This window comes from Staurois parvus, unplaced genomic scaffold (assembly GCF_062004578.1).
Source record: "Staurois parvus isolate SC_StPar_1 unplaced genomic scaffold, SC_StPar_1.0 ptg000009l, whole genome shotgun sequence".
Taxonomy (NCBI): Eukaryota; Metazoa; Chordata; class Amphibia; order Anura; family Ranidae; genus Staurois; species Staurois parvus.
The window spans coordinates 1,576,537-1,603,086 of record NW_028317805.1 but is presented as its reverse complement, the minus strand read 5'-3'; the positions used below and the strand labels follow the sequence as shown (position 1 = coordinate 1,603,086).

General features: G+C 42.9%; 1 protein-coding gene across 1 annotated transcript; it reads left to right on the top strand.

The window, feature by feature from the left end:
* OAT (ornithine aminotransferase) lies at nucleotides 1–26,550 on the top strand. Its single transcript, XM_089669030.1, has 10 exons — nucleotides 1–157; nucleotides 11,951–12,174; nucleotides 13,092–13,316; nucleotides 16,524–16,619; nucleotides 19,183–19,310; nucleotides 20,854–20,976; nucleotides 21,057–21,185; nucleotides 22,252–22,365; nucleotides 22,482–22,626; nucleotides 26,015–26,550. Exons 2-10 carry the CDS (start codon nucleotides 11,979–11,981, stop codon nucleotides 26,173–26,175), a joined length of 1,317 nt encoding a protein of 438 aa, XP_089525156.1. The 5' UTR covers nucleotides 1–157; nucleotides 11,951–11,978; the 3' UTR covers nucleotides 26,176–26,550.

Here is a 26,550-nt window from a genome sequence, read left to right as displayed (position 1 = left end):
TCGTCCTAAGCAGGCGATTGGCCATAAAAAGAGCGGAGTTTCCAATCGGCGGCAATCGTCCCGCCCCCCGGTCTCGGATATAAGCGGAGGAGGGGGCGTGGTCTCTTTCTTCGCTGTCTGAGCTTTGCAGGTGTGTGTTGGAGGATCAGTGATCCAGGTAAATGGGGCGGAGCGGGCGATGCAGAGTTTCCGATATCGGAGGGGGAGGGGATGCTGAGCGGAGTGATCTTCGGTCCGGATCGGTGTGATGGCTGATATGGTGGTGGGAGGGAGGATGCTGGCGGGGCCTTGGCTCCCTATCCAGCCATCTGCCGGGTTACATCATCGTCCGAGATCATTTATCACTCATTCATCCCTCCATGTGTGCTGCCCCATACATGCTTCTCTGTAGAGGGAGGACTTACCATACACTATACGATCTGATTGCCATCTGCTCTAGGTCTGCAGTCCACTGTATAGTATATAGGCCTGATTGACTGGATGCTGATTGAATTTCTCCTCCTACTAGATGGCTTCCACATATCTGAAGGAAATTGTACAATCAGATTGTATAGTGTATGGTCAGCCAAAGGAGTAAAATTAGAGCTGATTTTTTTTTCGTCTATTAAAAGCCAGTCTCGGGTATTTAATAAGAGGCATGGTGAGTTTTTGAAAGTGGGGTTTTTTTTTTTTTTAATTTTGTGTAATAAATTGAATACATTTTTACCTGCTGTCAGTACAGTATAGAGTCATCCGATGATTGGGGGGTGGAGATCAGGGACACTGGCGACCGTATGTAAAACAAAAACAAATCGGTCTTCAATTGTATAATGTATAACGTTTCTGTATTTCATCAGTGGTTGGGTGTCCGTAACAGAAATGTTTTGCACTGCTGTGAAGGGATTACATTCATAACAGCTGTGATTATTATTGTGCGCTGTGATTAGCCCAGATACCATGGGATAGCTGTGGGCCAGTCACAGTTGTTATAAATGAGATTAATTTCTAATGCAGGCCATAGACGTAACCACCGATGATTGCAAAAATCGTCAGGTCAAGTCAAAAAGTTAACCCCATATAACAGGGAAAACTTCTGTTCCTTCCAGGTCACGGCTCATGCGCATATTTTTTTCGTAAAAACAATCGTACGATTTGACCATCATTGACGTGAATATCGGTCGTTTTCCAACATGACCGATAATCCAAAAGTGGAAAAACCGCAAAAACTGGCCGACGATTTAACCCACGAAGTGTGAAAATCAGCCGCTTAATAATTCGGACGAAAAATTGGCCGATTTTCAAACCGTCTTTGGCTGGCATAACAGCTTTGCTGAAATTGTGATTATGTGATTGCATAGTGATCATGTGATCCCCGGCCGCTGCAACCCACCACATGCCAGATGTACAGGTGTGTGGTTGTGCCTGGCTGCGCCACTCGCCTGCAGTATAATCACTCTGGGCGGGATGGTAGCTGGGTAAAGCCCAACTCCATTGGTGTCAGTGGAAGGAGTTATGCTCCATTGTTAGCAGCTGGAATTATGCCCCATTGCTGTTGTCCTCTCAAGAATAACACCTCAAAGGCTGGATTAAAGCAAGCAAAGGGCCACACCCTGTCCCAGGGCCACAGTTGGCAGATAATCGGTGTAGTGTAGGGGATGGTAAAAACATTTTTACTTACCTTGTCCTCTGCTCTACCAGCAAATGGCTATCCTCCATGCTTATATTGGGGAATGTTCCTCCTTCTCCTCCCATCCAATGTTGGGCCCTTCATCTGTCTTGATGACATCTGTGGCCCTTAGGGCTCGTTCACACTTGACTTTATTTCTAACTCTTGCCAAACACCCCTATAGTGTTTGACAGGCGTTTGGGAGGTGTTTTTAATGCTCCCCAAACTCCCTATGTGCGGTTTTGAGGTGTTTGATAGTCATTTCCCAAGCGTTAAAACCGCACCACAAACGCCTATAATGTAGTTAAATGGTATTAACGTTCCGCAAATGCCTGCCAGGTGTTTGTGGAGCGGCACCATAGACTTGAATGGGAGACTTCAACTCCTCCTGACTCGAAATGAGGCGGCAGTTGTGATGCAATGCTAATGCTTCAGTGTGAACAGCACTATGTGCTGCCATGCAGAATTTTCATAGGCGTTTGAGAAGCGTTAAAATCCCTTCCCAAACGCCTGTCTGATGCCTGCTGACAAAGCTAGTGTGAATGTAGCCATAGAAGGGAGAGGAGGCTGTTGGGACCAGTCTAGCAGCACGGAGGAGTTTGGAGGATCGATAAGTGAATCTGCTGTTCGCCTTTATTCTTGACGCATGGTAAAGGCATCGGCGTCAAGAATTTTTCTTCTTCCAGAATCCAGCTTTCAGGAGGACAGGTGTTCAGGAGAGCTGGGGAAAGTCCCTGTATGCATGGGGCCAAAATCCCCGCTCCTGCACTGTCCTCTCCTCCCCAAAGCTCCAGGATGGGTCCTTCAGCATCATTCAGTACAATGGAGGGTTATCATGCATTGTATGTGGGAAGAGCAAGTGTGTGACTGCAGCCAGCTGTGCCTTAGAGGAGGCTGCGGATGGTCAGTTGCACCCAGGTCAACTAGAGCCCAGGGTGACCATGCCAAATTGCATCAGCAAAAATCCCCCCCCCCAAAAAAAAATAAAGCTCTAATTTGCATGCTTACACCCTAAGCATAAATCCCCCTTCCTCCCAGTTCAAATATGCCCTACCCCCCCCCCCCATGCTAAAATCCCCCCTCCCAGCATCATTCTTTGCCAGTGATTTTTTTTTTTTTTTTTTTTTTGCGCCCCCCCCCCCCTTCCCCAGTTTAAATCCTCTCTCCCTATGTCTCCCAGCACAAATTCCCCCTCCTAGCACAAATAATCTCCCCTTCAAATTTCCTTTCTGAGCACAAATACTTTTCCTCCCACTCCAAATCACCACCTCCCAGCACATATCCCCCCCCCCCCCCCAAAAAAAAAAAATAAAGCTCTAATCTGCATGCTTACCCCCTAAGCATAAATACCCCTCCTCCCAGTACAAATCTGCCCCACTACTAAAATCCCTCCTTCCAGCATAAATATTTGCCCCGAATCCTCCCCAGATCATATTCTCTCTCCCTACTTTTCCCAGCACAAATCCCCCCCCAAAAAAATCCCCCCTCCTAGCAATTCATCAAATCTACCCTTCAAATTTCCCCTCTGAGCTCAAATCCTCTCCCTACCAATCCAAATCACCCCTCCCAGCACAAATTCCCCTCCATCCCGAAATTTCCCTTCCTAGCACAAAATATGGCCCAGTCATCTCTCCTAGCACAAATCCCCTGTGCCATATCACCTTTTCTAGGCACAGCCTCCCCAAATCCCCCTTCCTAGCACAAATCCTTTTCCTCCCAATTCAACACTCCTAGTACACCTCCCCAAATTTCCCCTCCTAGCACAGTTCTGAGCCCCTGCCACCCAACAAATTCCCCCTCCCAACACTTATCCCTCCCCCCATCTCCTTGTGGTGCCCCCCCCCCCCATCTCACATGATACTACAGTGCCCAGGGCAGCTACCCCGCCTGCCCACCCCTTGTGCATGCATGGGACTGACGTCATTGTTGCTTGGCCATCCAAACGGTCAGAGCCCATATTCCCGGAGGGAATACTGGATTTACTACCCCTTTAATAGTGCTGTAGTGACCACAGGCTTTGAGGATCATCAGTTGTCACTGCGAAACCTCCTACTCAATGCCCCCCACGCTGCTTACCGTACATTTCCTATGAGCCTGCTCATAGGCACAGCTGTCATGGGACATATAATCTGCTGGGGACACAGTATCTAGGAGTGATTTGGATGTCTCCTTCCATCCCTTCTAATGACAGATGAGCGCTCTAGCCCCTGTGATGTCACATGTTGTAGAGGGATTTGTTGCTTCAGACAGGATACATAAAGAAGTTTTAAAGGATGAGTTCTCCTTTTGGTAAAAAATATTAAATGTGTGTTTTTGCAGGTGGAAAAAAGTGCATTTATTATATTTTGCTGTAGGAGTCTGTAAAGCATTGCGCCAGTTATCAGTAGATTGCTAGTGCCATGCAGGCCTCCTGCAGACCTGTCAGTGTACCTGCTTGCCTGCACAGGATGTACAGATATACTGACGGGAAGAATCAGTGAACAACCAGTGCCATGGGAGTTCGTGGAGAACTACATGGTGACAGCTGCTAAGGCTGGCGGGACTTGTAGTTTCTCATTCACAGAAGTGTACTGCAGCCAGGCTCACACGGACACTTCTAAAAATCTGACCGCTAGTGAGGGGAGAAGATCCTGTGCTAGCTGTCAAAGTGGGGGATCGGCAGGGAGCGAGGATCGGTCAGATCATAATGCTACATGTTACACCCTGAATTTGTGAAAGGTGAACTTATCCTTTAATGTATCTCTGCTTGGTAGATTTTTTTTTTTTCTGTGCTTGGCTGCTTAAGGTTCTGTTCACACCTGAATGACGCTGCATCTTCAATTTTTTGTGTATTTTTGGAGTGGCACCATTTGTGTTTTGCCACAATTCTTATGCATTTTTTCCACACAATTGCAGCAAAATTGCAGTGTTTAGGGTGCCATTAAGAAATATTGGCATGTCAAGCATGTTGCAAGTTTTGCTGTGATTCTGTAATCGCAGATGGAATGGGGCAAGTCTGCCTGTGATTCCAGTACTCAGGTGTGAATGGGGTCTAATATTCCTGTTTTGCTTTTAGTTTCTTTTTTCATTTCGGAAAGTTTTTTTTCAAAGTAAATACAGATGAAAAAAAAAAAGAATCCAAAGATACAAGTACAAAATTTTCACAGTAAGGATTGAGCAATGATGGTGTGTACATTTTTTTTCTCAGAATAGGTGCAGGCACTCCTCTCTTCTGAGTCGACCTTTGTCTGCGCCCCCTAACAACCTTGAGCACCGTCCCTTGGTTTCACCCCTTGCCTCCCAATACCACTCCAGAAGTATCATTTTGTGGATTTTGTATGGAATTTGTTAATAACAAAATAATTATTTAGGTCCTCTGTGGCTAACAGACCCCCTTCAGCAACAGTAGACCCCCTTCAGCAACCGTAGACCCCCCCGCTACAAAAGATTCACCCCAACAATAGACCCCTGCCAGCAACAAGAGATTCCTTTCTTCAACAATAGACCAATCCAGCAGAAATAGATCCCCACTGCCAGAAATGGATTTCCCCAGCAGCAATATATCCTCCCAGCGCATTCCAGCATCTCTTGCCATTACATACATTCAGTGCTGGATCTGCACCCCCCTCCCCTCCCATTCCAGCTGAAAGAGCCCTGTGCAAATGTAATATCCAACAGAGTAAGACCATGGTAAGTACATGAGATCACATTCACCACAGGGATACCCTCTCTCTTCCTGTTAGAGGGTGGCTCCATTCATTCTGTGGTCCCCCTGTATCTAGGAACATAGCCACCCTCTTGATCACTTCTGAGATGACTATGGGATTTGTAGTGTGCATAGAACAGAGTACATGACCGCATCGAACATGCACTGCTTGCTGCACAGTAATAGTACGTAACAGGGCTAGTAATTAGTGGATGTGGATTATTTTTGGAGACCGGTAGTTTGGAGTCGTTTAATATGCCATGAAGCTTTGTGAGCTATGTGACTATACAATTACATGAAACGGGTTCATTAAAGCGAACTTTTTTCTATTTTAAGAACGTTTAGTTTTCTAATAGCAAATTGATGATCCTTTCCAACCATGGTGATGAGCATTTGAAGGAAAAGGACAGAGCACTTTTCATGGAACAAGTTTTAAAAATGTTTTTTGTTTTTTTTTTCACTTGGGAAAGTCCATTCATTAAAAAATAATTCACAATCTACAAATGTACTATCTTCAAACTAAATCTGTCAAGTCACCAAATGCTGTAAATTGTATGAATGCTTGTACAAATGTTCATTCGAATCAACGGTTTGGATACTTAAAGGATAAGTTCACCTTTCCACAAATAGTCAGCAGATGACTGGTGCCCCCCCGCGGTGTCTCCCCCCGCTCCCCCCTGCGGTGTCTCCCGCTCCTGTTATCTGCAAACTGAGAAATGGTGTTTGTAATCCCAGACTGTTATCATTTTATAAAGCAAGAGTCCCAACACTGAAAGTTTGGGTACGCCATGAGTAATCTTTGTCATGAACATAATTGGCACAGGGATTGTCTGCCACGTTTGCATCTCCGGGTATGAAGCAATCCAATGACTAGGTGTGGTATTTAGTGCATTCCTGACACATCTGTTGGATTTTGAAACCTGTCCTGACTCTCGGCATAAATTAAAGAGAATAAATACAGCTTGGCTCATACATGCCTTCTAGCTGTTAAATGTCTTTCAGCTTCTGTTGAGTCAGGTTCTGTCTGCCAGGTCACGTCTGGCATGCACTCCTCCACCCCTGCCATGTATTGGATGTGGCAAGTATGGTTAGTTTACTTTGGCTGGTCTGACTGTTCAAGGATTTTGCCAAGTGGCCACTGACCGGCTGGAGCTCATTTTATGGCTTTTCCATTTGAGGAGTTCAAGGTGTATGGGTGTTAGATGGGTGTGCGCAGTTCTCTGTAGCTACTGGCTACTCTCTGGAGGGAGGGGAGTGTGGCCCCCAGCCAATTAATCCGGCAGGAGCTCCGCACGTAGGCGCACACCTCTGTTGTCACTAAAGCATGTTATCTAACCAGAGTTGATGCAATTCAGAATGGAGCTACGTAATAGGAAAGTTTTCTGGAAAGGTAAATAAAAGGTAGAAGGCAACAATTCAAACTGCTGCCATCGTGTAAACTGTATTTAAAGGGCCACTAGACACATATGACTTTTATATAGGACCTAGAACCTTGGGTGAGTTTCTATACATTTTCAGAAATAAGGTGCAATATGTTTGAAAGGTATTTCCAAGAACACAACTTGTAGTTTCAGGAAAAGTCTTGTTTGGAAAGTAAAGATCTCTCACAGCAATTGGCAGGACTGCAAGGTTATATAAAAAGCATACAACACTACTCTCAAATATATGTAATTCCCAAATAGTGCACAAGACAGAGCAAGTACATCAAATGTGCATGATTAATACATATACATTACATGTAACAGATGAAATATCAAGTAGTCAGCTGTAGGTCTATACACCATATAACGTTCGCGCAATGAATGTCACAAAAGTGGAAAGTGCCATTCTTCACATCCAATGTTGTCTATGGACTGGCCATTTAATTTGTGTCATGTATGTTTATTAATCATGCACATTTGATACTTGCACTGTATGGGAATTTTATTTATTTTTTTTTTTTGGATGGCGCTGTATAGTGTTTTTTTTTTTTTGTTTTTTTTTTTAAATACTAGTGATGGATATGGGAGTGCAGACTTAATTTTAAGTTAAAATTAAATACTGGCCATTTATGCACTTTTATGTATTTTCATACCTAGTTGTCCTGCATCAGTGCCAAGCATAATTATCTGTACAGTTTTTAGGGGATTAAAACTTTAACTTGGATAGCGTAGAGAGTTTAAAACCCACAGCAGGTCTTTTGCCATATGTTACATAAGGGTGAGTTTTATTCACTTGTCCTGTAGAGGACAACAAAAGCAACAGGAAAAAGGAAAATTCTCTCTGGTTGCTACTGCAGAAGTGAATCCCCCCCCTTTTTTTTTTTTTTTTTGTTTTTTTTTTTTTGTTTTAATGCAGTTTTATTTATTAGAGGTGAATCGCATGAATCTCCCCAGCAGGCACATAGACATACAGCAATAAAACCTGATCCAGTCACTAACACAGGTACTCCTTCATGCCTGCTGGAAGATCACATAGGTTTCTTAAAGAACTTGCACAGTGGTTTGTACTTTTTTTTTTTCTTCTATGTCATCAGTGAAGGTTTTAGACACCTTTTAATTTTTTCAGACTCCCTTTTTTTGCTTTGTAAAAAGCCTGTGACCATAACTTGAAGGTGAAGAGTTATCACAGTGATTCCTCCATAATATGGCCAAGTCTGATATTTCTATCATGCAAATGCTGTCTCAAGGCAAGCAGCATCTGCAGTTTGAGTTGGTTCTTGCAGTTGTGTTCCAGTGCCATCTGTAAAATTTTCTTTCCCAGGATTCTGTCTTTGGTCATGGGGTAAATCTCGACACTGGGGTCAATACTTCAATTAAACCTGAGATCGCTCTATTCCTCTATTCTACACATTGGATATACTCATTCTAGAGATCCTGTTGGGTTATTGGCGCTATGTGAAGCCAACAACTCGGAACGTACTGAACCCTGTTTAGGCTGATTGCACAATGCAGTAACCAGTCTCTGCTATTGATGAAGTTTAAAGCTGAATTGGGTCAGCATATATAGTAGATGTAGGTTAGGCTCGGTTCACATCTATGTGGGTGGGGGAATCACCGCTATCTCCCCCCCCCCCCACCTGCAGTAAAAATGCGGTGCTGTGAGAAGATGCAGGCCTACCTCCATTCTGAATGGCACTTTTTTTTTTTTGTGATGCAGTGTAAATTTTAAAATCTGCTCATTTTAGTGGGTTAATGTTGAATATGCTTTGCTGTAGGGTATGGGCAACTTACTCACTTTGATGGGAGTTAAAATCTGTATTAGAATGAGGTTGAATAACTTCAGTGGCACTAGTTTACAGCAGTCGGCAGCCATTACAGAACTGGGCACATGCAAAATGCCTAATCACCATCTATTAGTAGATGGGATTTGCTCACCATACAATTTAACATTTTGTATAGTGTGTAAGGTAGCCTTTCTCATAGGGTTCCTCCAGAGGTTGCTAAGGTTTAATTGAAAAACACCTTCTGCCTCTCAGATGAGTAACTGACAAGTGGTCATTGGTTATCTGTAAGGGAACATTTCTCCCAGTGACTACAAAAGTAGGGAGCATTCCTCCTAATGACCATCACACTAATGTACAGTGAGGTGTGGATATAGGAATTATTGGCAGGGGTTCTCCAAACCCAAAGTTTTTTCAAGGGTTCCTCAATGTTAGGTTGCGAGAGTCTGGATTGATGGCTAGTACCTCTTAGGTTTTTACTGCAGTCTGTCCTGATTGCAGAGATCTTTGCTTTGTGGTGACCACTGGAAAGTGCTGGAGATCTGCCCTACATATACAGACAGCAGTTAAGTCTTCAGCACTTTGCCATTCCATTAAATTGTATCTAAAGACCAAATGTTTCAATAGTTTTTCGATTAACGTAGAATAGGAGAAGAATACTCTTGATCTTGTACTCCTCAATGGCCAACTGGACCACAGATCTCACTTCTCTCTCTCCAATCTAAGCATTGAAAGTGTGATCTCTCTAACTTGTGATGAGATAGCGATAACTTCAATCTTAGTTGAATAACACAGGCAGTGACTCGATCCAGATGACACCTTGTAGATCTTGTGAAGTTTATTCCATAAACTGAGAGAATCTTACAACAATGAACATCGGATAGTTCAAAAGATCATAATGTGATCTAGTTCATAAGACATTTGGCTAGAAGCTGAAATGCATTACTGGGAAATGAATAAAAGGGTGGGGGCTATCTGAACAGAATGAACTAAACCAAAGGAAAGGGAGGAGCAGCAGCACTTAAAGGCATATGATGTCATGTGAAACATGACATCACTACTTCAATAGGACATTGCAGATAAGATTTCTGGGTGTTCCTGACTCCTCTTTGGCAAGTGCCCCCAAGCTGCTTGCTATGGGGCAGTCTTGTAGGCTCGATCCCAAGCCACGCTGCCTGATTCTAGACCCACAACGGTGCTTGGCCTTGCCCCCTGTTTCCTTGTCACAGGATTTGATTGACTGCAGCAGGAGCCAATGGCTCTCACACCCATCTGCCAGTGAGTAGAGAGGTGAATGAGATGCTGCTCTTGTTCACATTGCTGGATTGAGATCGGGCTCCGGTAAAGTGGGGCTGGGTGGGATGCTGGTCACTGGGGGTCTTTACCCGAATGCATTAGGGTAAAGCTTTAGAACTACTTTCATTGTAAAAGGTAGCTAATGCATTTACATTTTTATATGGGTAGTGCAACAGTTCCTAAGATGACAGCCTTGGATTTAAAGCCCAACTCTGGGAAACCTAAATTATGCCTCAGGTGGGGCTGTGCCTAACACTGCAAAGGTTAATTGCTTGTTCAAGTCTAGGACTTGTGAACGTAATTTACTTTCCCTGCACTGCTCGATTATCCCTGCAGTCTTCTCCCCTATGCTCCAGCAGTCTAAGGTTCTGACATCAATACAAATGGAGGGTCCATAGCTCTGCACTGGACTCTATGATGCTGAGGGCAGTCTACTGCTATGTGAGGGAGTGCCGCCTACATGGGGAGTGAAGGATGTGGTAGATCCCAAATCTTGAGATGCTGCCTGAACAGTAATGGAGGGGAAATGTTCTATTGGGGACACTAATTCTGGTGATGGCAAGAGATTTCTTCTCTTCCTGTTTTGAGTATGGAACAGGAAGTGAAGTAAAATCTTCCTAAATCAAACTAAAGTGGCAAAGGGAGGGTTCTATCCCCTATGATGATTTGCCATAACTGTCTAGGGGACAGTGTTCCCCTTTAACAAATGGGGGGTAAATCTCTGCAGCTAGGACATGGCAAAAAAATATCTTGACTTTTTACATGAGAGGTATGCTTTCAGGCTCAAACAAGGTGCTTTTGTTAACAGTGATGGAAAATTCCTATAATGGTGTTGAGTGCAAGTTCTGGCTGTGGTGACAGGAGTTCCAATAATATGTATACACTTATGACCTTGCATACACCGCTAGAGGTGTGCCTGGGGTGGTGGCTCTCTGTACCAATCAAATCCCTGAAGTCCACAGGCCAAGAATTGTGTTTACATGTATTTAGCTGTCAGCTGGAAGACGGTTTGCCCTTTTCTTAGCCTTTCCCAAACAAACATGGTTTTTGGAAGATTATTCTGTGAACTTTGTAAAGGAGTTTCTGTGATTTTGATGGATTAGTTCTATTTGTTAACAATTGCATGATTTGTTTCTGAGATTAGTTTGTAAGGTCTAGAAAAGAAACCTGTTGGGATCCATATTCTGGCGCTGTTGGGATCCATATTCTGGCGCTGTTGGGATCCATATTCTGGCGCTGTTGGGATCCATATTCTGGCGCTGTTGGGATCCATATTCTGGCGCTGTTGGGATCCATATTCTGGCGCTGTTGGGATCCATATTCTGGCGCTGTTGGGATCCATATTCTGGCGCTGTTGGGATCCCATAGGAGCCTGTTTTTCTTACCCCTACACTGTGCGTTATACACTCTTGACTCCTGCACTCTGTTTTGTATTGCTGACTCTTACTATGAATTACACATGCCTGTTCCCTACGTTCTGTACATCATGTACTCCTGGACCCTGTTCTGTCATGTACTTCTAAACCCTGCACTGACTACAGCTCTCTGCATTATATAGACCCCTGCAGTCTGTTATGTATCCTAAGCAGAAGATCTAAAAAAAAAAATCTTAGACTTATTTGCACATAATTATTGGGTTGGTGATTGGTTTTACATGTGTTTTAAATCCCTGAACAAGAGCATACATGGAAAGCTGTATGTATAGCCCTTGAGATATCCTGACACTTCCTGCATCCTGAGCTGCTTTAACATTACATTTAATCTGGTGTGTGTATTTTTTTTTAACAAATTTTCTGGTTTCTTGTCAAACTGGCCTTCCTAAATGTCAATGTTGTGCATAGTCAGCTCAGGATGTGTAGTTGGAAATGTGACAAAGCAGTTGCATCAGAACAACCCTGAAAGGTTCACGTAAACAATCCAAGCCAAAATGATGTTGCGAAGTGTTGACCCAGCAGGCTTATCTTGTTTTTGGCTGTTTTCATGGTCATTATTGTGCACAAATAGTTGTGAATGATTTGGGGGAGGAAGGCTACATAGGTTGGCTGCATTCATGCTATTGGTTACACTACTGCAAACACAAAAGGCATTGCTGCTGATTTTAGAGATTTTTTTTTCCATGCAGGTAGTGAGATCTGCTTAGCCTTTCCAAGATGTTCTCCAAACTTGTCCAAACACGCACTATGGGTGCTCTCTGCAACCTTCGGGCTTCTATGAGCTCAGCTGGACCTGCAGCCACTGAAAATCCTGTGGAAGAACCATTAAACTCAGAATATGTATATGAAAGAGAAGCAAAGTACGGGGCTCACAACTACCACCCTCTGCCTGTTGCTCTGGAAAGAGGAAAAGGTTGGTCTTTGTTCTCTAATATTACCTATAGTTTACCATTCTACGAACATCAGTTACTGCAGCAAGCTAAAGGCTTTGAAATTGCTGCTTACCATGTGCTTTTAGATTGCAAATTCATTACCCTATGAAAATGCTACTTATTGTTTGATCTTGTGCATTGGTCTTCAAAGTAACTTTAGTCTACCATTGCCTACCTCTCCTGGTTAATTACAGATTTTCATGCTAATTCAGTGGCTACAATATTTTGAGTCTGAGACCTGGAGCATGTATGGATATCAAGTTTGTCAGTATTTGCTCCAAGTAATGGCCGTTCCCGTATTCCCCCTCACTTCAAGTTTCCAGAAGGTATTCCATAAGTTTTGAAGCAAGCGTAGTGTTAAGCTGCTCTCTTCTGCTTACAAAAACAGATCTGTAGCTTATAGCATTACACCATTCAGTAACCAGTACAATGTACTAGGCTAAATCCATGAGCAGCCATCCAGATGCAAGTGGCTATAAGGGTCTGGGGCCAGCATGCTACACCTTTGTAGCAGAGGCATGGAGGTATAAAATACTCTCCCAGTCTGCAGGTCTACAAGTTGAACCTGCATTTGTCCACCCAATAGCCACCTCTGCTAGACTTGCCAGTTAGTGCAAAATGTATCCAGAAATTTGCAGTTAAAAAGCAGTGTTTGCCCATCCTTGTTACCCTTGCTTTTTTTTTTATTCATGGGTTCTAGAATAGTAGGAGCCCTTCTAATATCTAAAAATTAATTATAATATATAATGCTGGAAATGGCCCAGTGGCCACTGACTAGTTGCTGCTGATGGTACAGTTTTTTGATTATCAATGTCTACTTTTGACATATGTGGATTATATGTGCAAGTTGGGTAACTTTAAATCTCCATATTACTAAACACAAATCTTTCCATTCTAGGTGTGTATGTGTGGGATGTGGAAGGCCGGAGGTATTTTGACTTCCTGAGTGCGTACAGTGCTGTGAACCAGGGGCACTGTCATCCCAAGATTGTCGATGCTTTGAAGTCTCAAGCAGATAAACTGACACTTACTTCTAGGGCTTTCTACAACGATGTCCTTGGGGAATATGAAGAGTACGTGACAAAACTATTCAACTACAACAAAGTTCTCCCTATGAACACAGGTAATGCTGGAATTTTGCAAAAACTCTTGCCTACTGGGCACTTTCACCCATTTCCTGTGCAGGCCAATTTTCAGCTTTGAGTGTTGTCACACTTTAAATGTGCAGTTGTGCATCACTGTAGCCATTTGTTTTTCTTTTTGGTGGTATTCGATCATTACTGTTTTGCAAATGAGGAATTTTTTATCGGGGCGCCACTGATTGCACTTGCGGGGCGCCACTGATTGCACTTGCGGGGCGCCACTGATTGCACTTGCGGGGCGCCACTGATTGCACTTGCGGGGCGCCACTGATTGCACTTGCGGGGCGCCACTGATTGCACTTGCGGGGCGCCACTGATTGCACTTGCGGGGCGCCACTGATTGCACTTGCGGGGCGCCACTGATTGCACTTGCGGGGCGCCACTGATTGCACTTGCGGGGCGCCACTGATTGCACTTGCGGGGCGCCACTGATTGCACTTGCGGGGCGCCACTGATTGCACTTGCGGGGCGCCACTGATTGCACTTGCGGGGCGCCACTGATTGCACTTGCGGGGCGCCACTGATTGCACTTGCGGGGCGCCACTGATTGCACTTGCGGGGCGCCACTGATTGCACTTGCGGGGCGCCACTGATTGCACTTGCGGGGCGCCACTGATTGCACGTGCCCTGATTATTAGTGTAGATGTTCCCCTGAGGGTCTCTGGTTACTGGCTCTCTTCTCACGCTGTCAGTGTGAGAAGACTTCCTGCCAATAACCAGCGAGTCTATTTACACTGATCAGCTGTGATTGGACACAGCTGATCACATGACCACTGTGATTGTCTCTTTACCTTTCTGAACAGCTGTGTCCAAAGGACACTTCAATTACAGAGCACTCCTGATGTGCTCTGGGGGGACATCAAGACTCCCTCCCAGAAACAGCCAACTGCACTGTAGCACTTTCAGCTATAGCCCGGTCAGAAATTGGTTAAACCATACCTCTTGACTTTTTAAGATGGGAACAAGGGACGCCTATTAAAAGTATGTAGGCATAGGGCATGCCCTTAAACGGCTTTTCACCTGGCCACTGCACATTAACAGCTGGATGGGAACTTTCCTGCTCTGAGTGGACGTACCTGAACTTCCTGTAAGAATGCGCACCTTGCGCGGCAGGATCCTGTGGTGGCAGATTGGGACACGGGCGCGCTGATTTTACACTGAGTGATGGGTCACACACTTGCTCCATGCTCGCATGCAAAGGTGAACACATGCATTGGTCCCATATCCATACATAAACTGCAATTGCACCACACAAGATATTGTCACAATCAGAGCAATAATTCTAGCACCAGACCTCCTCTAACTCTAAACAAGTAACCTGTAAAGGCTTATAAAGCATTGTCTATAGAGATTTTTAAATACAAATGTTTGGTGCCATTTCACAAGCGAGCGCAAAAAAAAACCAAACCATGACATGTTTGGAATCTATATACTCGGCGCAACACACTTTATATTTTTTACCAAAAAATTGGGTATTTTTGTGTGCTTTATCCACTTGGTAACTGCACTATAGCCAAATGATGGCTAGAGCGTGATTGTCCAGTTCTGGAAAGGTGTCTTATGACACTCTCCTGCACACAACCAGCAGAGCACACCCGATCTCATTGATAGCGGTGTCCTATGGAAACAGCTGATCATGTGATGAGATAAAAGGCCAATCACAGCGGCCTTTTACCACGTGATTAGCTGTGTTCAATGACACAGCAGATCACTGAGTAAATAATATTGCCAGTTATCGGCAGCACTTTCCTCATGCTGTCACAGCTGTAACATAGCAGATCGGCACTGATGATCAGTGCCACCTCATCGATTGAGAGAAATTACCTGTTGGCAAAATTTTATAATTGAAACAACTTTTAATTTTCTTTGTTTATAGTGCCAAGATAAAATGCCCAGTGGCGATTAAATATCACCAAAAAGCTCTATTTGTGTGTGTGGGGGGGGGGGGGGGAAGCAAAATTTGATATGGGTATAGTGTTGCATGATCGTGCAATTGTCCAAGTGCGACAGCGCTGAAAATTGTCCTGGGCATGAAGGGGGTAAAAGTGCTCAGTAGACAAGTGGTTAAAATGTTAGTGTATTTTTGCGTTAGTGTAAAACTGCACAAATGTGGTGACATAAAAATTTGCAAAACACAACATTTTACAATCTAGAGCCCATGTTAAAAAATGTTTGAGGGTTCTAAGTTCTACCAAAAGTACAGATTTTTACTTGTAAACAAAGTGCCAGAAGGCCTGGTCTAAAAGTTGATAATGCCTGAAGGTTCTCCTTGGATGTTGGGCCTCTGTGGCTAGGCTGTGAGTCTTGCTTGTGGTATCGCCATACTTGGGAGAATGTGTGTTTTTCGGGTGTAGTTGCAAGTATGCCTATGCCATGTGTGAGAACTTAATGACATTTTTGAGGGGGAAAAAAACACATTTTATTTTTCCAAAGAATTGTGGAAAAAAATTACAACTTCAAAAAACTCGCCATGTCTCATATGGAATACCTCAGACTGTATTTTCCAAAAAGGGGTCATTTGGGAGGTATTTGTACTGTTCTGGCATGTTGGGGGGCCCCAAGAAATGAGTCCGTTAGTACATCAGGGGTGATAAATTTTCAATGATTGGTAACATAGCTTGTAGACTTTCACAAAGACCAAATATACACTGATTTGGGCTTTTTATCAAATGTAGCAGTATATATTATTTTTTTAATTAAAATGTAAGAAATTACTTGGCTGCAAAATTTTATAACAAACTAGAGAAAACGCACTTTTTTCTAAATTTTCAGGCTTTCTTTCATTTTTATAGCGCAAAAAAAGTAAACCTATGGTGATTAAATTCCACCTATAAAAAGCTGTCTTAAGAAAAAACTATTTCATATGGATACAGTGTTTGCATGACTTAGTAATTCAAATGCAGCTAATTAGAAATTGGATGAAAGGCTTGGCACTGGGGAACCCTCTTTGAAACAACGTACACTTTATATAAAACCTTATAGGTGAGTCCATTAAGGAGGAAAGAGGGACTTTGTTCCAAATAGGGGACAGTTGGGAACAATTATTAAACTGGTGCTTGGGCAATGATCAATTACGGGCTTATGTCCTTGGTCTGACATTTCAATTGCAGCAGGTTGAAGAGACAGAAGGGTGAAGTTGGCAGATGTGAACGTATCAATTGACTAAAAAAATTAATTTTTTTCTTTAGGTGTTGAAGGTGGTGAAACGGCCTGCAAATTGGCCCGAAAATGGGCATACACTGTGAAAGGCATTCCCAAGTACAAGGCTCAGATTATATTTGCAGGTAGGTTGCACACTGGGACATTCCAGTGACATCTTATGTGCCACAGTGCCTTTGTAGGTTTTAGTATAGGCACTGGGAAATGGCCTGCTCTAGAACTAGTCAAAAGAACTTCCTCTTATATAATCAATAGAGGGTGTCCTGAGATGGTTTCTCACTTTGGCTTATGGCAGAAAATCCTGCTGATAATTATACAAGATGCTAGAACACCACCATACATTGATCTTACTGTCAGGAGTCCACTGCTGTTGGGGTTTGGCACAGGCTCCTGGAGCAAAAACACATCTCTGAAGTTCCCCTAAGTGGGGAAAGTCACACGAAAATGTCTAATATAATCCTTCCATGCCTGAAGTGGGCAGCACCATGGCTACATGGTTGGCATTTCAGCATGGCAGCACTATGGTCATCAGTTTGAATCCCAGCCACTGCACTACCTGCCTGGAGTTTGCATGTTCTCCCTGTGCCTCCGTGGGTTTCCTCACATGCGGCAGGTTAATTGGCTCCTGTCTAATTCTTGTCCTAGTATGTGTATGAATGAGTTGGGCATGTTGGATTGTAAACTCCTTAAAGGTAGGAACTGATGTGAATGCCCAATATATGTAAGTTGCTGTGTAAATTGACGGTGCAATAGAAGTATCTGAAATGCGTAAAGACAAAACTCTTGTAGTTTTGGACTCGCCCTTTGTCCTGTTTATCATGATCAAAAGTAAACAAATTCTAAATTTTGGGATGTCCCCAATACTGTAATAGAGAAATCGTCCAATGCATAGAGGACACTAGTTCTGGTGACCTGGGGGCCCAATGGATTCCTTTTTTAACTTGCAGGGATTTCCTCTTCTGTTTTGTCTATGGGACAGAAAGTGAAGGTAAATCTCCCCAATTGAACAGATGGCAAAAAATGTAAGTGTTATAACTAGGGATGCACAAATACAATTTTTTTTCTTTGAGTACTGATACTTTGCGATACAATTTGCGTCAATACAAAATGTGTGGACGCAAATTGCGCTGCAAAGAATAGCATGTCCTTCCTTGTCCAAACTGCATGATGTTTTCCCACTGGGCACCACCTCCCTCAGGGCCAATGTGCAGTGCACACTTTGCACCCATGGATATGCCACTGCCAGAGTAGGTAGTCAACCCTGAGCCATCCTTTTTTCCTTCACATTTAACCCTTCCTGAACTCCAACTTAAAGCTTATATGGAACATTTAAATTTAAACCTTGTACCCCAACAATTAACCCCATATTCTGCAGCTCATCAAGCACCAGCCACCTTGTTATATGCAGGTCCCATGTTGACATCCTGGTGCCAGAAATGGCCGTCTCTATCCAAAAATCATTATGTAGAACTAATTCACGTGCACAGGCGTCTTTCTATATAATCAATGCAGTTCATTGCCAGGGCACTGGGGGGATGGTTTCCTATATGCTGCAGTGATGTGTAATGAGAAAATGTAAACGTTTTACTACAGTACACATGAATGTATGTAAAACAAATGCAAGTTAGTGTAGGTTCCTAATTTCATCACATCAATAGATGTCAAGGAGCATTACAATTGTACTAAAACAGAAAATGCATGTAGTGTTTATCCATGCATGTCTTTTGTGCACATTGTGGTGTACGTGGGCCCACTTACGAGTTTGTAAACCTGCTCCAAATTTCCGTTTAACATAGTTTAACTGGTTCATGTCTTGGTCTCAATGTTGCCTTTTGAAGCTTGCAGGACTTGGTAAATCCCTATGACTCAATTAGTCATCCTAGTTGACTAGACTGAGAGAGGGTGCCAAAAGCCACTCCCAGCAGGTGGATTAACACAGGCCTATATTTTATTACAGGTGCTTGTATATAGAGCCATCAGTTCACACAGTACTTTATATCAGTACAGGCCTGATTTGTAAATATATAAACAACCAGGACTTCAATTGTTTAAAAAAAGCTTGTAGCTGTGAGTTTGGTATATATTTTTCAGCTGGCATTTGACTTCCCAGTAAACGTGATCTGGGCGACTATAGGGCCACCTGATCACTTATTGCACAGTAGAGGTGCTGCCCACCATAGTTTCCAGGCTCATTTCCACCTTGCAGCCTGGGACCACTGTAAGCTATTAGGATGGAGAGAGAGGAGCACCTGTTTCCCATATCCTCTGACTAATGAACCTGGAAGCAACAAGCATTTTCACTGACTTTATTAGCAGCTTCCCCAGCTACAGTGGCTGGGAATGACAGCTATGAACCCAGATGTGATAAAATGCTTGTCACTTTCATGTCAACAGGGCCTCCCATGGCTTGAATTTTGCCCAAATGATCAGTAATTGAATGAAATTCAAGCCATGTATGGCAGGCTTTGGTAGGCTGTGCTTTCTGAATTCATCTCAAGGTATTAGTTTTTTTTTTTTTTTTTTTTTTTTAAATCCAAGCAGACTGTAGTCTTAAATTGTGCTCATATCTTGCCACCATGTCACGCAGACACCAAATTGGTGTTGTATTTGAATGGTCTTAACTGCCATTTTTATCTTTAAGATTAAACACAAGCTGCATTTTTCAAACCATTATGTTCATTCTTTCAGCTGGCAACTTCTGGGGCAGGACTATGTCTGCTATATCTGCCTCCACAGACCCTTCCAGCTATGAGGGTTTTGGACCATTTATGCCTGGATTTAAAGTAATCCCATATAATGACCTCCCTGCCCTTGAGGTAAGCAACCAGTTATCTGCTTTTTTTTGTTCTGGTTTACAGCTTCTTAACCTTCAATCCAGCGCCTCCCAGCCCTTTAAGGGGTTTCTGATGTTGGGAGGTGGGATGGGGTTTAGGGTCATGTGACCGCCGTGATTGGATGTCACGGCGGTCACATGATTGGAAAGGTCCCGATCGCAAGGAGGGATTGGGACCTTTCTGTGGTACGCCGACACGTGCTGGGAGTGCAGAGGGCGTACTGGAATATTTGCATACGCTCGGCATGGAGAGGTTAATGTAGAACTGAAGGCAAAACTTTTTTTATATTTAGATGGTGGAGATAGGATTAGAACACCTGTCAAGTCCCCCCCCCGTTAGGGAGCTTTATCTTTGTTCTGTTTTATCATTAAAAGTGAAGAAATAACATTTGGATTGTCCCCAAAATAACTTCCAATGGGGATTCTAGTTTGATGACCTGGGGGCCCAAGGAATTCCCCCAATTTGCAGGGATTTCCTCACTTCCTTTTTTTGGCTATGGGGATAAATCTGACAAGGATTATAACCCTTCCTTACTCCAGATTATTTTGCCTAAATTTCTACTTACCCTTTGACATTCAAGATCTCAGAAGCTAATTTTTTTGGGGGGAGGGGGGACTGGTAAATATTGATCACCATGTCATGTGCAAACTGATGCTTAGTATGATGGAATCATCTGACATGTTTGGTTTGCTTAGCAGCTTATTTCTTTCATGCATTGTTGACTCTTCAAACTTGTCAAAACATGGCAGTTAAAATAGAACTACTGCCAAAACTGGATTCTAGAAAGGGTTCTATCTAACCTTTTCCCAGTCTCCGATTTTAATTGGTGTTCCCATGGGAGAGATCTGCCTTCAGTCCCTGCCCCAGAGATAACAATAGAATGGGAATTCTACTTGACTGTAACTGAAATGGGTACCCCATAGGAAGATTTCCACTGGGCTTCTGTTGGGCTGGAATTTGAAAGGCCTAATGTGTTCAACACTGCTTTCAGGGGCACCTGTCATGTGTGGGTAGTTTTTTTTTTTTTTTTTTAATTTAACAGGCCAACGCCCCAGGATAAGGATCATTAAGAGTTTTATGTTCAATGTGAATATAAAATTTTGTCACGTTAGTGAGTTGGTCATATTTGTAATGGTGACCCCAGCATGTGATTGGATAGCAGGGGAGCCACAAAAGTAATTTCTGTCTTCTCCTGTCAAGGATGCTCCATGTTAGATATGCAGCACTGTGAAGAGCTATAGATTGGTTCAGAGTTCTCATCCACAGGAATCTTTGATAAATACCCTGGTGCTTATGATAGCTGCACATAAAGTACAATGATTTTTCTTTGTTTAATGCGTGACTGGATTAGGCAGAGATATTGTATATCTGCCTGGAGTTCATCTATATTAGAACTGTACCCCCTTTGTATGTCAGTAATGGAGCAAAGGGGTGTAGGGTTTAGGTATTGAAATTCTTTTTTTTTTTTTTGTGTGTTTTTTTTTGTTTTTCTTTATTTCAAAGTTGTATTTGTTCTGCCTCCTAGCGAGCTTTGCAGGACCCCAATGTGGCAGCTTTTATGGTTGAGCCTATTCAAGGTGAAGCTGGTGTCATCGTTCCTGATGATGGCTACCTGACCGGCGTGAGACAGCTGTGTTCAGCATATAATGTAAGTGGATGCAGACCTGTGGGTGAAGGTTCTGTTTGCTGTTACATGTGATTTATACCTCACTTATATTTCTCCTTCAGGTTCTGTTCATTGCTGATGAGGTACAGACTGGATTGGCCAGAACTGGGAAGATGCTTGCTGTAGACCATGAGGATATTCGGCCAGATATTGTGATCCTTGGAAAAGCCTTGTCAGGTGGAGTGTATCCGGTAGGTACTTGTGACTTTATGTAGTATATAGAACTTATCCTATAGAAACAATTTTCTAATCTTTAAGGAAAATAAAAAAGCTTACAAACGCTTTTTTGTTGGTGTTCTGTACGTTTCTGAACCTGGTAAAAACCAAGGCTAAGGCAGCTAAATTTGCCATCTTTGGGCCCCATACATGGTGGTGACCTTACTGCTGCAAGGCCTTTTAGGCTCCCGTATTCCAAAACAGGACCACTCAGTTCCCTAAGCCCTTGAGGGGGATCTGCTCTGAAGAGACCATGTCTTGGGTGAAGGCAAAGTTGGCCTTTTAAAGACCATTAATTTCTGAAGTCGGTAAAACTATCCTTTCTGTATTCTGGCTTTTCGTATGCTACATCCCTAAAAGGAGTACCAGTGTACCCCTGAGACATGTTGGCCTGTTAAGTGACTTTTAATAAATAGTTACTTCAGATGTAGTCAATATTTGGACTATGTTCTTGACTCTCAGTTTACCAAACATGGTCACGTTAAAGAAGGCCCTTGACCTTGCAAGGTTATATCCACATGTGCAGCCTTAACTCGTATGCACATCAAGATTTTACAACCTTTCAAGGAACCATAGAACATCCCAATTAACCACCACAACAAAGTGTCTACTTTTTTTTTTTTTTTTTTTTTTTTCCCCCTAGCCATGGGCAACAGATTTCCCAAGTTTTTGAATTGGGCAATGTAGATATTCATTGGGAGCAGAAGGCTGGCTTTTGTAGATGTTTATGTAATGACTTCACTGTGTATCCTGAATCAGTGTAGATCGGGAGTATTTTGCTAGAATTTTTTTTTTTTTAAAGGTTGATCGGATTGGTCATGGTACAGTAAGCGGCCATCCTGGTAAATCAGGCTGAGCAGATCATTGGGGTCTAGATTCTCAAATAACTTTGAACCCCTTGAAAATGTGAGAGTTGGCATCAGCTCTGTCATATGCATAATTTTCCTTAGTTCTGAAGTGGACTCCTCCTGTATATGAAGACATGTATTATCTGCCGATGTTGTTCAGATTTGTGCCTTTAAATTTTCATTCTCTTATTAGGTCTCTGCTGCTCTTTGTGATGATGAGGTTATGCTCACAATCAAGCCAGGAGAACATGGATCTACCTATGGGGGAAATCCATTAGCTTGCCGTGTGGCAATGGCTGCTCTAGAGGCAAGTACTGAGCCTACACCCGTTGCGCTGGAACCTTCTTTGGAACTGTAGACTTCAAATGTGCTTGCTGTCATTGGTAACAAAACTGGAGATCTTACAATGCTGCTTGTTTACAGGTGATAGAGGAGGAGAAGTTGGCTGAGAATGCCAGATTAATGGGGGAGCTGCTGAGAGCAGAGCTTATGAAGGCGCCATCAGACATAGTGACAGCTGTCAGAGGAAAGGGTTTACTTAATGCCATTGTCATAAAACAAACTAAAGGTAAGTACAGTTCATATTGTCACATACATCCCATAAAGCAACTTCAGGTCCTGTGAATCTCCATACTGATGCTATAATAGGTTGCCCCAGATATTGTTTCTAAAGCTTCATGTACACAGTGGGGAAAATGAATTTGATCCCCTGCAGATTTTGTAAGTTTGCCCACTTACAAAGAAATGAAGGGTCTATAATTTTTATCATAGGTGTATTTTAAATGATGGAGACAGAATATCAACTAAAATCCAGAAAAAACACACAATACAAATATTACTCGCGGAACTGCAACTTTGTTTACAATAAGTATTTGATCCCCAAGCAAAACATGACTTGGTGGAGAAAATAGTGTTGGCAGGCAGAGAGGTAAGATGTGTTAGTTACCAGGTTTGCACACAGCTCAGGAGGGATTTTGATCCACTCCTTAGATCTTCTCTAAATCGTTAAGGTTTCTTGGCTGTCTCTTGGCAACCCGAAGTTTCAGCTCCCTCCATAACATTTCTATAGGATTAAGGTCTGGAGACTGTCTAGGCCACTCCATGACCTTAACCTCCCTGGCGGTATGATTATTTCTGATTTTTGGTGCTGAAAGCGGTACCATTTTTTTGCATGGAAATATGTAGTTTTTTTTTTATTGTAGGCTGTAATTTTTAGGAATAACTCACTGAAATCTGTCCGAAGTCTAGTAAACATTCCGGATATGATAAAACTTGAAACACGAAATCATAAATTATAATTTAATTCAATAATATAATCAAACCAAAAACATTGAAATTTGAAATACAGAGGCAAATTCGCACATCGCTGAGCAAAGTCGCAAAATCGTTTTCAGTGTCTGACGAATTTCCCCACAAATCATTATCACTCAATTCTGCAAGTGGTTCTAATTTACTATCGCTGTTCTCTAGCTGGTCTAAAACTGCTTTTGACATAAAGGGATGCTTTTTGGATGCCATGGACTTTTCTAAGTTTCCAGGCAGAAAGAACAGTCAAAATGTAGGCAGGGCACAGGACAAAGCAGTAGGGACAAAATATATTTGAAATGCGTTGAAACAGCAATGTTTTACTATATAATAATCATTTTTTTTAAAAATGACTTTTTTTAAAAATTTCAAATTTGCCGCCGTTTCCGGCGCCCGTACGTCCTGACGTCACAGGGACCGGAACACGGATGCCGGAGGAGATGGCAGGGGACACATCGCAGGAGCGAAGGACAAGGTAAGCGCTGCAGGGACTCCCTGAGCAACGCTGTATGGTAAGCCCGAGTGTAGCTCGGGGTTACCGCTTTTAGTACTGAAACTTTACCCCGAGCTACACTCGGGAATACCGCCAGGTAGGTTAATGTGCTTTTTCTTGAGCCACTCCTTTGTTGCCTTGGCGGTATGTGTTGGGTTATTATGCTGGAAGACCCATCCAAGACCCATTTTCAGTGTTCTGGGTAAAAAGGTTCTCATTCAAGATTTTACAATGCATGGCCCCATCCATTTGGCCCCTCAATGCAGCAAAGTTGTCCTTACCTTTTTAGCAGATAAATGGCTCCAAAGTATGTTTCCACCTCTGTACTTGACTCTAGGGGTGGTGTTCTTGGGGTAATAGTCAGCATTTTTTTCTTCCTCCAAACACGACTAGTCAAGTTGATGCTAAAGCGCAAAATTTTTTTGTCTCATCTGACTACAGCACTTTCTCCCAATCCTCTGAATCATTTAGCTGTTCATTGGCAAACTTTAGATGGGCCTGTACAAGTGCCTTCTTGAGGAGCAACTTAAATTGACAGGACTAATCTGTGTAACACATGAGCACATAGCCAGTCTGTCGGAGCCAGAATTATTGTTGATTGGTAGGGGATCGAATACTTATTTTACTCACTGAACTGCAACTCAATTTATAACATTTTGTATTATGTGTTTTTTTTTTTTTTTTTCTGGATTTTTGGTTGATATTCTGTCATTTTAAACAACATCTGATAAAAAATTATAGACCCTTCATTCCTTTGTAAGTGGGCAAACGTAAAACATTTGCAGGGGGTCAAATAAATTCCCCACTGTGTTCCTGGCTGTATACTAAGCTGATAAAATTTGTGCTGAGTATTATCCAATTCTTTTTGTTCCATTCTTACCATATAGCTATAAAAAATTAGGGTAAAGTTGCTATACATTGTGATAAGATTGTTTCATTACACACATGGAAACCATTTCAATGCTTTGAACAACAGTTTCCCTCTGTCAGGTAGGCAACTTGGATAAGAGCCTACTGGCCCAATGGACTTCCAAGGGGCTTAGATGCAACCTTTGTTCTACCATTAACTAGGAAGTTAATGGCCAACTCTACTTTTTGGAAAAACTTACTTTTTCAGACAAAAGTGCCCACAAAACATTGCAGCTGTGATCAGTGGATTGCTGGTACAATGTCAGGCAGTTTTAATGGACTACATGCTTTGGAAGCTAGGAAATGCCTCCTGTGACGGAGCGTAGGCAGGACAGAACACAGAGTAGATGTCACAGTTAAAGCTTTATTAGAACAGACGACAGTCACTCAATGGGGAGTAGTGCAGAAAGAGAGTCCAAAATACTTGTAATCCAGCAAAGTTAAAGGCAAAGTTAAAGTCTCTACAGCAGTTCATAAATAGTCAGATAACACCGGGCAACCATATACTCACGCAGAGCTGGTGTGGTAGTCTCAGGAAGAGCAGGTGTGGTACTCTCGGGCGGGGCTGATGTAGCTTCTGGGGTCCCCCTGCTCCAATGGGGCTTAGGCAGAGTCTGGCCACTATCGTCCTGCCGCAGCTGGGATCCCTTAGTGACTGTATGCAGAATGGAACAAGAGACCAGCACTGGCCTCTTAAACCCCCTGAGCAGGACGAGAGGTGGAGGGGGGGGGGGGTCATTAGCAGGTGACAATGAAGAGAATGGACAGGAATGGAACTACAGTAATTTAATTTGTAGCTGTAAACAGACAGGACTGGTTGGACAGGCTGGACACTGAAATTCAATTGAATTTGCAGCTGTGTAACAGTGGGGAAAATACATTAATACAAAAGTAAGGCACTAATTGAATTTGGGACCTTTTGTGGAGGGGCGAGTTAATTACAGCTAGGGGCCTTTGGCACACAGGAGTGAATACTAATTGGAGGATGCTCTCCCTATGGCCAGGAGGGATTAATAAAGGAATTAACTGGGACTGGAAGAGACTCATATCGTGACACCTCCAAAGCAGAAGCACAGTTCCTAAAACTATTGACTCAGGTCTTGCTTTTTAGCTTTTAGTATGAATCTGAGGGTTGATGGGGCTAGTACTCCTTGGACTTTACCAGTTAAGGTGCTCTTACTGTATGTTGCAGGTAATTTTGACTTCCACATATAGAATGCTGACTAACGCCACTTGTTTTACTTTTCAGACTGCGATGCCTGGAAAGTGTGCCTCCGGCTCCGTGATAACGGACTCTTGGCCAAACCCACACATGGAGATATCATCAGACTGGCACCCCCTCTGACTATTAATGAAGAGGAGATCCAGGAGTGCACTGAAATTATCCACAAGACATTGCTTTCATTTTGAGCTGTCTTTATGGAGGCTTAAAATTGTCATTCTGCTTTGGCTCACGAACTGGAAACTCTAAGTGTTTAGAGTGCTTTTAGAATTGGTCCAATGGACACAGTCTGCTCTCTATTGATCCCACAGACAGTCTCTTCTGTGCACAGGTGATCAGTAGACTGAAGGTTTAAAGACGGGAAATTGGTCTGAATTACCAATGGTTCTGGTACTGGAAATGTGTGTTGCAAGAAAGATACATTTATTCTATTTAGTATAGCTCTGCAGTACAATGTGCTGTATGTAATGTAGTGTTAATATAATGTATAAGTAACTGTTATTTAATATTTCTGGAGTAGTTTGCTTTATGTAAAACTGTGAATAAATGTGGCTTGTTCTTGA

Excerpts from the sequence above, each read along its gene's own strand:
- OAT (XM_089669030.1), top strand. The coding sequence starts at position 11,979 with ATGTTCTCCAAACTTGTCCAAACACGCACTATGGGTGCTCTCTGCAAC. Across the intron at positions 16,620-19,182 it reads GGCTCAGATTATATTTGCAG|CTGGCAACTTCTGGGGCAGG; the intron begins GTAGGTTGCACA and ends TCATTCTTTCAG. Across the intron at positions 22,366-22,481 it reads TGGCAATGGCTGCTCTAGAG|GTGATAGAGGAGGAGAAGTT; the intron begins GCAAGTACTGAG and ends GCTTGTTTACAG.